A 15,913-nucleotide genomic window follows, 5' to 3' on the forward strand; every position below is an offset into this window, starting at 1 on the left:
GGTAAAAGCACAGATCTGTGTCATCATTTATGATACCAAAACTTGTTTTGGTCAAATCTCATTCCTCTATCAAAACTCAATTTTTTTCAAAAACTAAAAGTACCTTTTTATAGATCTCAGATTCAATATCGTCATTACATAAATTTTTGATTTTTTTGATTAGTTATAATATGTTATAATCTCAAAATATTATAACTCAATATTTCAACATTTCATAAGATGCTCCGCCAAAAAAGGAAAAAAAATAGTAAATCATATAAAAAAAATTTTAAAATTATGTTTATCTATAGAGGAGAGAATCCTCTTCACAAATATGTAAATTTTTTTCAAGAAGGTATAGATTTGATAGGGAAGTTTTGACGGGAGGAAAAAACTATTGGATTCTAATAAGGTCAAACTTGAGTACTTATAATAAAGAAAATATACATGAAAATAATAATTTCTTTTTTGGCTCACTAGCTATACATGTCATCTATAAGATATTTTCAAATTAGAACAAAAAAAGATGATTTGCATATACTTTTTTGATGGGAACTACACACTATATTTTTTACAATTAAAAAATGGATAAAATTATAAAAATTATAGGGATAAAATTCATCCAATTCTACACATTTTGTTTATTTACATCATCTTCATATTTTAAACACAAATACTATTTTTTTTTCATTAAAGTTGAGATGTCACATTCTGATATCTCATTTCTTTATAAAAGGTGACACGTGTTTGTGCATTTACCCAAGAAGTATTGCATGAAAAACATTATTTTGGGGAGAAAAAAACAACATGAACAACATGATAGTTTGAAAAGTTTAGGAGTACAACATGAAATGATAGTTTGACAAAAAGCACATTGAGATATATGAATGAGGGAGAATGATTGATGAAGAGGATTTGAAAAAAAGATGAACAATCTTTTCTTATTATTCTTGGAACTAGATGTTTTTCATCTATGTTGTCATTAAAGCCAAAGGGGGAGATTTTTGGAGGCATGAATGTTGATGATGTTCCAATGGGGGAGTATTGTAGATATGTTACTATGATATGTTACATTCATGACTGAGTTTGTCATTGATGTCAATATAGTAATTTTCTATGGTATCTGACAAAAGAACAATAGAAAGATGAAGTTCATATGGATAGCTAATTGAGTATCTAGTATATGTAGTTAACATTAGAAGATTAAATGATAAGTTTGAAAGAAGTTATGTAAGTTTTGGTGATGTCTTTTCTGAGATAGAGTTTATAGAGGCATGTTCTAGAAAACTTGTTATATCTCTTAGCAGAGTTTATATTATAAGAATTGAGGTTGAGGAAATAAAGAAGACATGTTGGTGATGACATGGATAAGTTTTCTAGTCATAATATCACATGCATATAAATTTATTCAAGTTTCAAGGTGAAAGATTTATGTTATCACTAAGTGTAACATGTTCTTAATGTGGTCCTATAATAAGTAATTGAGAAGGTCTAATAGCCAACTTAGGGAACTATTTTATGGACTTGGTATAAAGGAAGGATTTGTTCCTTTAACATGGCATAGATATGGATGGATGTAGATGATATTTGTAAGAAATAGTAATAGCAAAATGCGAAGTTGAGCAGAGCAGAGCGGAAGTGAAGGAAACTTCATTTCCAAGGTTTTGCTAGGTGACCTGACGTTTCATATTTGGATATGATTTTGTGACCTAGTTAACAAGGTCTAAAAATGATTGGTTTAGTTGAAAAAACAAAGGAAAGAAGAACATAATAGTAAATTACTTGTTTGAGTAGTGAGCTCTTCTTGTAGTTGAAATTGCATGTTTGGATAGTGGGCTCATCTTGCATACATTATAGTATAACTCCTAAAAGGGTTGGAATCTGCTCATAGGGATTCAAAGTCTCCTAATAGGGACTCAATGTACTAAATGTTGTAATAGAATCTTAAGAGGGTCCATCCTCTAACAAGGAATATTTATATTAGTACATCATCTTGTGGGCATCATTCCCATCGAGGTTTTCCTCTGATCAAGGGTTTTCATAGTTAATATATCTATTGTAATTGTCTATGTGCATCTTATTGTGGTTGTTGTTTACTTTGATTGAATGGTTAAGTATTTTTAAATAAGATAAATGTTTTAATACTCAAATAATTGACTTACACCCCCCTCTTAGTTATCTCGGTGGACTATTATTTCTAACAAAATTAATGTCATGTTGCAGTGGTATACTAAGTATCTCATTAGGAAACACATTTGCATACTCACAAAGGACTGGGTGATCATCAAGTGTCACCATACAACTCTCAGCTTCATTAAGATCACTGATAGAAAAAAAAAACAACTAACATCCCTTTTGCACACTCCACTTCAGCTGATTAGCTGAGATCATCTAAAGTGAGACTAGTTTTTGGAATCCTAATAGTTCCACCTATCCACCTCTATCATCGACACACTATATCAGCTTATGGTGACAATCTATATTTTCCTAATTGGTGGCTAACCAATCCATACCCAACACAATATCATACAATCCTAGAGGTAGGATGTGAAGATCCACTATGGTGGTTAAGGTACCAAACTTCAAACTAAAACCACTAACCATAGAGTCTACCACAAATTTGGATCCTATGGCTAACTCAACTTACCACCCATCAACCTAATGTGTTGGCACTATCCAACATTTTTGAACAAGAGATGGAGAAATAAAAGAATCTAAAGCACCTAAGTCTAATAACACTAAACATGAAATATCATGTAACGTATTTGTAGCCTCAACTATGGTAGTTTGATGCTTAGCTTAATGGTTATCAACCACTACAAAGACTCGATGACTCCTTTCTCCATCTACCACAATAGGCTCCACTCTAGCTACACCTCTACCTGATCCTATAGGTGGTTTAATAGGACAACCCAATGCTTTATGTCTAGGCTGGCCACAAGAATAACAATTTCTCACAAAATTGGAACTTGTTCCATGACCATCTTTAGTATTACTAGAATATGATTGACTACCCTTGCTAGAGTTCTACTACCTACTCTCAAGAGGGTGATCTACTAAGCCTTTTGACCATGGCTCTAGTCATCTCCTTTCTTCCTTGAGGTACTTGAAGATTGCCCACCCTTTGACCGAAACCCATTTCAACTCTTGTGATGGTATCCACTCTAAGAGAGTACTAACTAGGCTTGGCCCTTTTTTGAGGACTAAGTAAACTGAGTATCCTACTCTAAATTTTGTGCACTCTAGTTCTGAGAACCTAATTTTCTACCAAAACCCCTAGCCACATTTCTCTCAACAATTCTTGCCTTCTCCATAGTAAGTGAAAGCATCCTTAACTAGTGAATATAGACATCTCCAATGATAGATTTCCTAAGGCCACTAACAAAATGTTGAGTGAAGAATACTTAATCATGTCAATAACTTGAATACTACCTTGACCCAAGGAAATACTTCTCATACTTGTTCACCATCATAGTCCCCTACTTGAGCTCATGAAACTCATCAGTATAGGTCTCATAGTATTGTGGAGAAATGAATATCTCCCTAAACCTCTCCTCAACGATCTCCCAAGTGAGACTTGCCACATTAATATGGGCCTTCTCACTCTCCATATCCCACCAAATAGAACTATGTTCTCTCAACTATGTGATAGCACAATAGGCCTTCACATTGCTTCTGTAAGGTAGTAAGGAGAAGAGATACCCCATATCTAATAACTAGGTCTCAGCCTTGAGGCATATCCTATGGCTATTAAATAGTAGTGGTTTGGACCTCTGAAGTTCCCACATCATCTCCACCTGAGTGACATCATCATCATCCCAACAATGGCCCTCCATTGGTGCATTCTTTGACAAGGTTGTGTACAAGAACGTTCATGCTCACAATCACATTTCTCTTCTCTATGCTCAAACCTATGGGAATCTCCATGATGAGATTCCTCTTCTAGACCATTGTCACATATGTTTTCCTCTACACAAGGTCCCAAATGAGCTAGAATCTCTTGTAGCACCAACATCAATGTTCCAAAGACAACCTATTCATTATTACCATGTTCTCCCTCCCCATACTAATTTTTGTCTTCATGGTTATTCTATCGATTACGATCTTGACCACTAGGCCTATGTACAAGTGGCATCATTATGGAAGCAACAAGATATGGCCAAAATCATACATCACAAGCATAAAGTCAAGAGCATGAACCACAATGAGATATCAAAATAATAACACAGAGATCCCAATATTGCAACATGGGCTTTAACTCTAAATGTAATGCCCCACCTAGAGATCCTCAAAAAAAGGATAAATTAAAGAAAAGATATATATAATTTTAAATAAGTATGAATGCACACAACATACAACATAAAAAAATTGCAAAGAACACAACAAAAGACTAAAAAAATCCAATCACCAATGGGTCTCCAAATGCCACTATTGACCAAAAATAACAAACCATGGAAGAACACAGATGATTTTGAATCCAAAACATTTTCAATTCAAAATCAAAAACCAATGGATTCAAGAACATCCTAGAGAGTAGTCAGATCACCTCTAGAAAACTCTTGGACAAACCAAAAAGTTCTTGTTGTCCACATGGACAGGTTTTTCCCAAGACTTTTGTGACACTCTCATGCAAAATTGTGCGATACTTTCTAGTATCATATGACCTTTCTCAAGAGGTCATGAGATACTTTCAGGGTCTAGGTGAAACTTCTCTTAAGGAAGTCTTATACTTTATAACTACCGTACAATGGTTTCTCAAAGGGTGTGTGATATTTTCAATTATTGCATGATAATCTTCCTTTAGGCATGCGATACTTTCAGGTATCACACAATACTTCTTCTATGCATAGATAATACTTTATAAATATCAACCAGTGTTGGAGCACTATCAGCTAAGAAATGCAATAAAACTCCAATGAACATTTAGAAAATTACAAAAAGAGTAAGAACATCCACATTGGGAGTACCAGATCCACAAGTCAAGACTTGGACACTCAAACGCAAAAGAAGGAAGATGGAATAGATCATAGTATAAGAAAACATACTAAAGGTAACACTGCAATAAACAAAAATGAATATAATAAATTTCATGCATGGTTTCTCCCAACCATAATAGCATAATGAGACCTCGAAGGTCCTAGCCATCCCCCATGTGTAACATCCCAAATTGTCAACTAGATAGTCGGAGTTGTCTTATGAGGATGTCACTACTAAAGTATAATAACATCATAAGAACAAAGAAATCTAACATGCTAAATAGTAAGCAATAGATACTCCAACTAAGGAAATAACATCATCTAACCATATGCTAAAATCATAATAAGGGAATGTGTCAAATAAACTAACATCATCTAACCATAATATCCAAGCATTCTAGTGAAAACATAAATCACAAGAAAGCATACTCTAGAACCAAAAGTATCAAGTGAAAACATGAAGCAAAGGTCACACTAGAATAATATACCATCTTTGTATACTGGTCTCCGATAGTGATGAAGGTAGCTATGCCTCCCAACCACATGAGACTTGTAGGTCCACTCCCACTATGTTGATGAAGATAATGATCCAATCACAACCACACAAAAAGTAAATGTCCATGGCTAAAAAGCATACCACAAAGATGAATAAAACCAAGATCATGATACAATGCAGGTACTATAGGTCCTAATCAAACACTCAATGGATACCATGTAAGAGCTAACAACATGGAGAGTTTATTGGCATCATAAAGCCCAAGCTTAGACACCATATGCAAAAAAATCAATCATAAAAGTACAAAACCCCAAACCCTCTTCCTAAAAACTCAAAAAATGTTCATACAAAACTAAATTGGCATAGCCAACAAACAAAAATAGAGGGGAACAATAGTTCTTAGCCTCCTAACAAATAATTACTAGAAACATAACCAGAAATAGAGCTAAAACAAGAGAATAGGAGAGCTCTACCTGGCAACAAAAGGGGCAAAAATAGGAATCAATAAAATAAAATAAATAACCCATAGAAGCTACCAAAAATCATGACAAGACAAGGTCTCCCCATGTTGGATCCAATGAGACTGATCTCACGAAGATCCTATTGGTTTTTCAAAATGTCATGTTTCAATAACCTAATGTTAGGAATATAATACATCTAGGGGCAGCTAATTCCCATACTCAATGCATTTATTCAGACACCAAGGCCAACTATAAGCCTATACTCTCCTTCTTCTTATTTAGGTTGTGCAAGACCTAGATAGGTGGACCTAAGATTCTTTATATGGTACTAGTGTTAAAGCATATAACTAAATCTATATAACAAATAAAAACCCCTGAATCTTCTATGTTTATGCAAACACTCATGGACATGAAATAACTAATAACATGAGACATGAATCTGATAAACTAAGTGAGGGAAACTTCTTTTCAACTCTTCAACATAAAGGGAAAAGACTTTGATTAATGATTTTGATTATCATCAAGAACCCAGTTATGAACAATAAAACATGGAGTCTCCAAGCTAATTAGTCCCTTATCCATTGGGCATAAATTAAGTTAAAACATACACATGGATACTCAAGATATACTCATATACTCAAACATCTAATCTATCTATCTACCTTGCAAATAGGCATCTATTTTCAAAACAAAATTCGTACTTATCATGTCCTCCCATGATCCGTATAATTCTATTAAAGTATATCAAGCAATTTAATTGAGCCCTTGACACAATAGAAAAACATGCAATGGCATATAGCTTCAAAGCCAAGATGCAAGTGGACAATATGCACCTTATGCATAAATGAATATAAAATTACAAACCCATTAAGATGGAGACAAATTTTAGACTAAAACTTTCAATAATGCTTTCTATTAATTTCCTTGAAATCAATACACCAAATGTATGAAAGACTCATAATATACACAAAAGATGACTATATAACATAAATGCTCAAAGAGAAATAAAAATGTTGTTCACAACAGAGAAAATACTAAATGAATTGTATCATAGCAATGGAAACACTTATCAAACTAGAAACATCCTTGTGGTATCACAGTTGTGAAAGTGTCCAAAAGACTAGAACCAACTATGGTATCATAGTAGCTAGGAAGACTCCTAACCCAAAAAAATGGAACCCTTTCCTCCTCATCCTAAAAATCCTTATAAAGGATTACAACAAGCTTTAGATGAGAGGGCACTTATCAAAAATCTACTAGAAATAGAGATATTTCAATTTGCTACATTGCAAATATTCTTTGCATCCAGAAAAATAGAAGTAGTTGCAAAGTTGGCATGAGTAATTTATTGTAGGAGCCCTGAACTTAATTTGGTTTGTCTTCTACTACCTTTGATCATGAAATTATTCATCTACCTTCACTAGCATAGCCTTAATATTTGCAACTTTCTTCAATATATTTACTTCTTTCGTGGTGGTCATTCAGTGAATTTGATCTTATCTAATTTTCCCTATAGCTTTACTCTTCCTGAAAATATGATCTCCATAAAAACTATATAGCTAGAATATTTCATAATCCTTCTTGGCTATATTTCCTTACTCAAACTCTACAATATTCTTGAAATCCAATGTTTTTTCCACCTCAAGTCAAAATTTAGTTGAGTACTTAGCAAGAGCCACATGTCATCATTTGATAGGATGGACTTGCTACCTCGTCACTTTTCTACAACATTGCAACTTTCATTCCTTGTTGACCATATTGACCTGCGAACTTGTGAACTTTTCATTCTAATTATTTATCATGCCTTTGCATTAGTTTATGCCTTTACCATTCTAACTACTATGACCATGTGAAATAGCTCATTCTTAGCTATTCATGGCTGCACAAACTTTCTTGCCTTAACTATTATGTTTTCTTGTGACATCGCAATCATCTCCTTTTCCTTTGTTTGCTACTTCACTATGGTTTAGAGCGTAACCCTTTTCATGCCTATGATGTTGCACTAGTTGCTATTCTTAACTTGTTCTTTATTGCTCACAACATTGCCACTTGATCTCTTAACTGCTTCACTTGACATGTGATGTTACACTCAATGTTTTATCATAAGCTCTTAACTTATCAATTTTTCTTTTCAATTGTCTTTGATGAAAAAAAATTGAATGAGTATAGTCTTCCTTTTTTGATCATATATTCCTCTAAAATGTGACCCCACCATCTCCTTTGACTTTTCATCTTTCCTGGAGTGTGTTGCATGTCATCTTTTGATTTGTCCATCTCAGATAGGAATCTTGGGCACATCATGCCACATGGTCAATCACTGCATCCTCGCTAGCTTAACTTGTGACTACTCATTTACTCCTATGAGCACATGATCACCTATATTTTTCTACTTCACAACTCAAGCCCAAGGTTGGCCTTAACTCCATCCAATCATGTGAAGTAGCTAGAACATAACTATAGCTCTAAACCATGGTCAATATTAATCCTGTATGATAATGTGATAAACTTGAACCTTAACCACTATGATTAACCCTTTCACTTAGTCATAACTCAAAATTCATTAACTACCAACCTACCCATGAAGTTGTGATGGTCTTGAATTAATTGTCAAGATACCTATACACATGATCACAACTTAAACTATTATTTCATTTCAAACCCTACAACAGTGTGATGAACATTTATGCTAACTATCAAATGTGTTTTGCTGGTTCACAGCTAGAAACTTTCTTCATGGCTCAGTTGTGCAACCACACAATAGCCCTTTCTTAACCTCTTTCCAAGTCATGGTCTAAAGACTAGATATCTTTTTTAACCACTCAACCTAGTGAACAAACACCTTTAATTTCTTGATAACTATCTTTGCCAAGTCACAGTTCATCCTATATAACATAAATTTCTTGCCATGATCATGTGACTCAAGCTTGATTGAGCTTCTAACCAATTTTGTGAAGTTGTAGTTATCCATCAAGATTTATCTTGTAAGGTCCCAACCATGTGAACATAAGCATTTACTTAGTTGCTATAACAATTCATTGTATCTTTCTTATTCAAGTGACTACATGACTATGGCTTCACTAACCACTTCACTCAATTGTGGTGTAAAGATGGCTTACACATTTAACCTGCATAACTCAATGATCAAAGGAATTTCAACTACTTCACTGAGTCATACCCATTGATGCTATAGTCTGATGAGAAGCTTCAACCATGTGATCAACTTTGGTCACCATGTTGCATACTTGAATATCTTATGAGATAACATCAAGATGAAAAAATGTTAAATAAAGATATGATCCTTTGAACTATTTGAAAATTTTAAAAGCTCAAAAGGGGCATGGACTTAAAATAAGGGTTTCTTTAGCTAGGGAAAAACAATTTTATGAAACTTCAAGGAAACCCTAAGTGCCAAGAATGGGCCACTTTTATTAGGTTTTAGGGTTTTTGCCATAGGATTAAACATATTACAACAATACCCTAGCTACACATCACAATTAAATATGTACCTGACATCAAAACTTTCTTTGAATAGCTTATTGAAAAATGGAAACCTACTCTAACTTAATAAGATGATGGCCCCAAGACACCAAAACTTCTCAAAACTTCTTACCTATGTTAAATACTTGATTTTCATTTACAACTCCTTGTGGTAAGTTGTAAGTATCACTTCCATCAATTTCACCACATACATCTAAATTTCTCATTAGTAGATTATGTTAAACAAAATCATTTTCATAATGCATGTAAAAACTTGAATCATTCCCTTCATCTTGCTCCCTATGAAAATGCATATCAGTATGCTCTTGAATACAAAAATCAAATTGAGAGTTTTAATATCAAACCTCATGCATGCTATTAGCTAGAAACACAAAGTACTCATACTCTTCTTCATTTAAAAAGTCATATACATAATATATTTGCATCTCACCTTGTGTACCTAGATGTGAAGAGTATGTGAAATCTGATCCCTTCTCACTTGTAGTCTCACTACTCATTCAATCAAAGTTATCATTTTCTAGAACCCCTTCACACTGAAAAAATTGATTAGTCACCAAATTTGAAAAACTATCTTGAAAATGTTGATCTAAAAATTTTTGATCATAATCATAGTTGTCATCTAACAAACTATTAGAGGGAATCTTAAACTTATCATTACAAGTTTTATTAGCATACCAAGGAAATCCACATTCAAATTGATAACCCCCAATTTTTTCCTCTCCATAGCTTATTGTAACATTAGCAATATGAGAAAGATTGAATCTATGTGAAATTTCCCTTCAATAAAATTCCCCATATCTAACAAGTCATCATGTGCATAGACATTTGAGGTACTATCATATACACATCCAAAATCTGACAAAGATTGTTCTAATTCTCTATGTCTTTCTAGATCAAATATTGGGGATTTGACTTCATTAAATGAAGAAATATTATAAGGGAAAATATAAGAATCCTTAGAAGCAATTACATATTTTTCAAAATCATGACCTAACAAAGGTAAAATTCATTAGGGTTCAAGAAGATTTCCTCCTCTCTGTTGTGATTATTTTCTAGATGACATGAAGAGCTTACAACAGTAGAACCATTAGTATGACAATCTGAAAAATCAAAATCATCACTACACTCATTTTCATCATGGTAAGAATTACCTCTACTATTGTTATACATTTCTTCAACTTCATATACACTTTCACAAGATTCATTTTTAGTTAATTTGAATCCATCTCTTCTCACTCAGAAAAAAGATTATCATTATTTACAGATTCACTACCTTCATTATTATCTCGACTTTCAGTACATTTACCATTTCCATTAGAATCTATAACATGAACTCTATTGTTATACAAAGTACTCGCCACATTCTTGATGTATTCCTCAACTTTTAAAACCTTTTGTAATCTTAAATGTGTTGGCCAATTAACTAAATCAAGCATAAAAATATCTAGGAAAACAATATGACATGAAGATTCCTTAGGTCTTAAAGAAATATGCAGCTCCATGATTTCCAATTTAAACTTCATATAAACTTCAAAATCATTTTGACTTGGTATACTTCCTACTACATTTCTTATGAAACTAACCATCTTATTGTGGAGTTCCTCTTTCAACATGGCAATATAATTAACCACAGTTTCATAACTTTTAGAACTTGATAGACTAACCTTATATCTAAGATCTAACTCCATTTTGAAATAAAACTTTTACATCTTTTCTTAGTGCTGAAATTCACCGAATAGAGGCAATCATTTCTTTTCATTTTCACTTTCATGAAAGAGAAACTCATGAAAAGTAAAATACCTTAAGTGCTAATGCATGAAACTTCATCTGTTAATCTTGGCATGTGCAAACTTAACTTATTCACACCATTGATCAAAACTATGTAGAGTCACCACCTCCTTGAAGAGGACAAATGAAATCACTTCTTAAAACAACATATGCAATACAACACTTAAAAACCTTTAGATCAAGAATCATCACTTCTTTTCCAAGAAACTGTCAAAAGCTTCAAACCTGCCCATACAAATTGAAAGTCCTTCAAAATATAACATGAAATCAACTAGGTTACACTAGTATAGAGATATAGAGTCACCACTCACAAACATGAGAAATAAAACATAATTTTTCACTTGACAAATATGAACTAGACTTTCAATTGTAGGAAAAATGTAAATCATCAAACCACTCCTATAGATTTACAATCTTGAAAAAGAGAACAAACTCTATTGTTCATTCTTGACTCTGAACACTATAGCACTTTGAAGATAATTCTTAGCTGAACTAATTGATGATGAATCACTAGTATACTACAATTTTTGTTCAACTCTCAAAATATTATTGTCCTTGATAAAACATTACTAGGAGACATGAATCTTCAACATGACTTTGCTACTGATAACAAACTTTGAACATGCCTTTCTTATAACCATATTGAAACACCTTTTAGCTTCTATACTTCCCTAGTAGAGTGGCCACTTTTTTGGTGACTCAGATGGGAAAAACCATTCTTAAAACCAAAACTAAAATATTCTCTTTAAACTAGAGATTCTTGTGCTTTTAACAAGACTTATTAGCATCTTATCCCTAGCAGAGTCACCATTTTATTGGTGTTTCAAAATGTCATGTTTCAAAAACCTAGCGATAGGAATAGAATATGTCTAGAGGTAGCTAATTTCCATACTCAATGCACCTATTTAGACACTAGGGCCAACTATAATGCTACACTCTCCTTTGTCTTCATCGGGCTCTGCAAGACCTAAGTGAGTGGACCTTGGATTCTTTATATGGTACAAGTGTCAAAGCATATAACTAAATCTAAATAAAAGATAAAAACCCTTGAATATTCTATGTTTATGCAAAAATTCATGGACATGAATTAGCTAATAACAAGACACGTGAATCTGATAAACTAAGTCAGGGAAACTTCTTTTCAACTCTTCAACATAAAGGGAAAAGAATTTGATTAATGATGTTGATTATTAGCAAGAACCAAGTTATGAACCAAAAAAAATACAATCTCTAAGCTAATCATCCCCTTATCCATTGGGCATAAACTACATCAAAATATACACATATATACCCAAGATATACTCATATACTCATATATCTTATCTATCTATCTACCTTGCAAATAGATATCTATTTCCAAAATGAAACTCATACTTATTAGATCCTCCCATGATCCATGGAATTCTATCAATGCCTATCAAGAAATTTACTCGAGCCCTTGACCCAATAGCAAAATATGCAATGGCATGCAACTTCAAAGCCAAGTTGCAACTAGACAATATGCACCTTATGCATATATCAACAAAATTTACAAACCCATAAAGATGGAGATGAATTTCAAATTGAAACTTTCAATAATGAATCTCACCTATCTAGGGACTACAAGATGATCAATGGGAAAAATATACCTATTTCAACATGGAATATGAAGGATTAAATGTTCTTAAATGATACAGGATAACATTCATTAACACAATGCTAGGACCTACAAAATGGTCCTCACTCTTCGGAGTTAAACTCTCTAGTAAGTCCTCCTTCCCGCCCGTTAAAACTATTCAAAATTTGGTGATTGGTTCTTGTGTGATAGCCATCTTGGATGAGATTGTGCATCACAATATTCAGACTATGGCTTCTACTTTGGTTGGAAAATTTCTGGGGCCTAGACCGAGCATTGATGAATTTAGGCAACTCATAAAAAGTAAATGGGCTCTCAAGGACCAGGTCTTGGTAACGGCTATGGTGAAAGGCTTTATGTCTTTCAATTTCACTTGCTTGGAAGACCTTGCTAGCATTCTGAGTGAAGGCCATTGGGCCATGGGTCATTCTTCCCTTGTGCTCCAGAAATGGTCCTCTGGCATGAGCTTGAACGATTCTTTTTTTGCCCAAGCTCCAATGTGGGTAAGACTGCCAGAACTGCCACTTCAATATTGGAATGAGGACATATTTGGGGGTATAGCCAGGACCTTTGGGGAACTTCTCTCAATGGATCTGATCACTGCTTCTAAGTGTCGACTAAATTTTGCACACATCTACATTGGGGTGAGAGATGGAACAGACATGCCTGAGTTCATTTAACTTCACTCCAAACTTGGAGTGCACAACCAAAATATCATCTATGAAATGATCCCCTTTGCGTGCTTCCTTGGTCTGAAGGCTAGTCATAAAGCCCACCAGTGCCCCAATGAGGCAAAGAAGAAGATCATGAAACCAGTCATCCCTGATCAAACCAAGAAACTTGCTACACGCCCTTCTGGTAAGGGAAAGATGAAGATGCTATGGAGGTGCAAAACTTATGTGGCACAAGGGAGAAAGGTTGTTAGCCTAAAAGAAATAGCAGTGAAGGACACTACTCAGAAGGATCCCCCCAAGGAAAATGTTGTCTCCCCCCCCCCTTGAATAGGGCCCTATATTGGAAAAATCAATCTCAGACCCATTGGAGGTCCCTAAGGTGCAGGTAAGCTCTCCCTCTTGTCTAAGGGTCCCATTGTGGAATAGAATCTCCCTTTGGAAACTATAGTACAATTTTCTCTCGCAGAAGTCCCTATTTTGGGAGCTATAGTGTTGAATCGCCTGGAATGAGAATCCCTAGCCCGAGATGAGGATACCCAAGCTAAGTGTCTTCCCCTTGAGAACACTCTTTCTCTGGGGGTCATCACTGGAAAGGGGGGAGATTCTTTAGCCCCTATAGGAATTGAGGCCAAGCTTCATCTCCTCATTAAGAACACTAATTCATCTCAGCTTGCCCTATGGGAAGATAGGTTAGATAACAATGCAACGAATAGCCTTGATGAGTGGTGCATGGTCAAGAAGAAAAAGAAGAACCAAAAGAAAATTCCCCCCCCCCCCTTTCTCCTACTTCAACCAGAAGTAGGGTTAAAGCTGATATTAGGTCACCCCCCAAGGGAGTAGGAAGAAAGAACTTAAATCAGATTCTGCAAGAAGAAACAAGAAGGAACCTGGCAGATGGAAGCCAAAGGTCCATCAAGGATTTCTTAGGAAGTAAGAAATGAAAGTTATCTCATGGAACATAAGGGGCCTTAATGGGGCTCACAAACAGGAACTCATTAGAAATATGATTAGAGACCAAACACCTGACTTTCTGTTGTTATAGGAAACTAAGATGAAAAGTGACCTGGTAAGTAGGATATCTTTCAGTAAAAATTTTTGCTATGAAGCTTCTGATTCGGATGGAGCTTCAGTTGGTGTCCTAACCTTGTATAACACCAGAGTTTTCAAGTTAACTACTCTTTACAGCTCTACCAATGCTCTTCTTTGTAAGGTTTTTCACATCCAAAGCAATGAATCTTGGCTAATCCTTAACCTGTATGCCCCCAATACCAAGAAAGAAAGGAACTGCTTCTGGTCTAAGCTCCTTGGAATCTTATCTAATTGTAACTTGAATAAAGGGATTATAATGGGGGACTTCAACTTGCCTCTTTTTGATGCAGACAAAAGGTGGGGTCATGCCCCGAATCAGGATAGAAAATGCGACCTTGCTTCGTTCATTCAAAATTTGTCTTTCCCTAATTTGGACCTTCAAGGTGGCAGCTTCACTTGGTCTAACAGAAGAATTGGGAGTGATAGTATCCAGGTTCATCTTGATAGAGCCCTCATCTCCCCCGAATGGCTCCTCTCCCACTCCTGTAGATTATCTCTCCTCCCCAAGGTGGGCTCTGATCATTCCCCGATTTCTCTTTCTGCCTCCCCCCTTTCCAGTAACAAGGCCTTCCCTTTCTGCTTTGAGAAAATGTGGCTCTCACACCCTGCGCTGGAAGATAATATATCCCATTGGTGGAGCATTGAGGTTGAAGGCACTTCAATGTACAGAGTTGCCCAAAAGCTGAAAAATGTGAAAAGAAACATCAAATCATGGAATAGAACTGATTTTGGCCACATCTTCCAGGAGAAAGACAAGGTTTCTAATTAGCTCTCTTCTATTTAGGATGAAATCCAACATTCAGGATGAAATCCAACATTCAGGATACAATGAACATAATAGCCAGCAAGAAAAGGCCATCCTTTCGTATCTACACAACATCATATGTAAGGAAGAGCTCTTCTAGAAACAAAGATCAAGAGTCAGTTGGTTGGAGGAAGGAGACCGCAATACTAGATTTTTTCACCTGACCACCCTTAAGCATCGAGCTCATAATAAAATATCCAACATTGTAAAGGGCCAGGTTCAGATTACCAATGAGGATGAAATTGAGAAGGAAGCTGTCTGCTACTTCTCATCTCTCCTCTCTGTTGGTCCTTCCCTCTCTGGGTCTGATCAAGAGGAAATCCTAGTGACCATTCCCCTAATTCTTCAAGATTACCACAACTCCATGCTGAAGGCAATCCCCTCCTTGGAGGAAATCCATCAAGCCCTTTTCTCTCTCCCAGGGGATAAAGCTCATGGCTTTGATGGTTTCCCTACTTTCTTCTTTCAGATCTTTTTGAATGTTGTGAAAAAGGATGTGGTTAAAGTGGTTCAGGAGTTCTTTGGAGCCAAG

At 35.1% G+C, this 15,913-nt stretch overlaps 2 protein-coding genes across 2 annotated transcripts; both read left to right on the forward strand.

Moving 5' to 3' along the window:
• The first annotated feature begins 13,043 nt into the window (after positions 1–13,043).
• Positions 13,044–13,493, forward strand: LOC149538625 (uncharacterized). The gene has a single exon (XM_089802484.1). The coding sequence runs from the start codon at positions 13,044–13,046 to the stop codon at positions 13,491–13,493; it is 450 nt and encodes a 149-aa protein (XP_089658610.1).
• A 1,339-nt stretch (positions 13,494–14,832) lies between these two features.
• On the forward strand, positions 14,833–15,345 carry LOC149538626 (uncharacterized). Its single transcript, XM_089802485.1, has one exon. It carries the CDS (start codon positions 14,833–14,835, stop codon positions 15,343–15,345), a length of 513 nt encoding a protein of 170 aa, XP_089658611.1.
• The last annotated feature ends 568 nt before the right edge of the window (positions 15,346–15,913 follow it).

This window comes from Cupressus sempervirens, chromosome 9, assembly GCF_028749045.1.
Source record: "Cupressus sempervirens isolate cs-2001-9-10 chromosome 9, ASM2874904v1, whole genome shotgun sequence".
Classification (NCBI taxonomy): Eukaryota; Viridiplantae; Streptophyta; class Pinopsida; order Cupressales; family Cupressaceae; genus Cupressus; species Cupressus sempervirens.

Coding starts and splice junctions, on each gene's coding strand:
- LOC149538626 (XM_089802485.1), top strand. CDS start 14,833: ATGGGGGACTTCAACTTGCCTCTTTTTGATGCAGACAAAAGGTGGGGT.
- LOC149538625 (XM_089802484.1), top strand. CDS start 13,044: ATGGCTTCTACTTTGGTTGGAAAATTTCTGGGGCCTAGACCGAGCATT.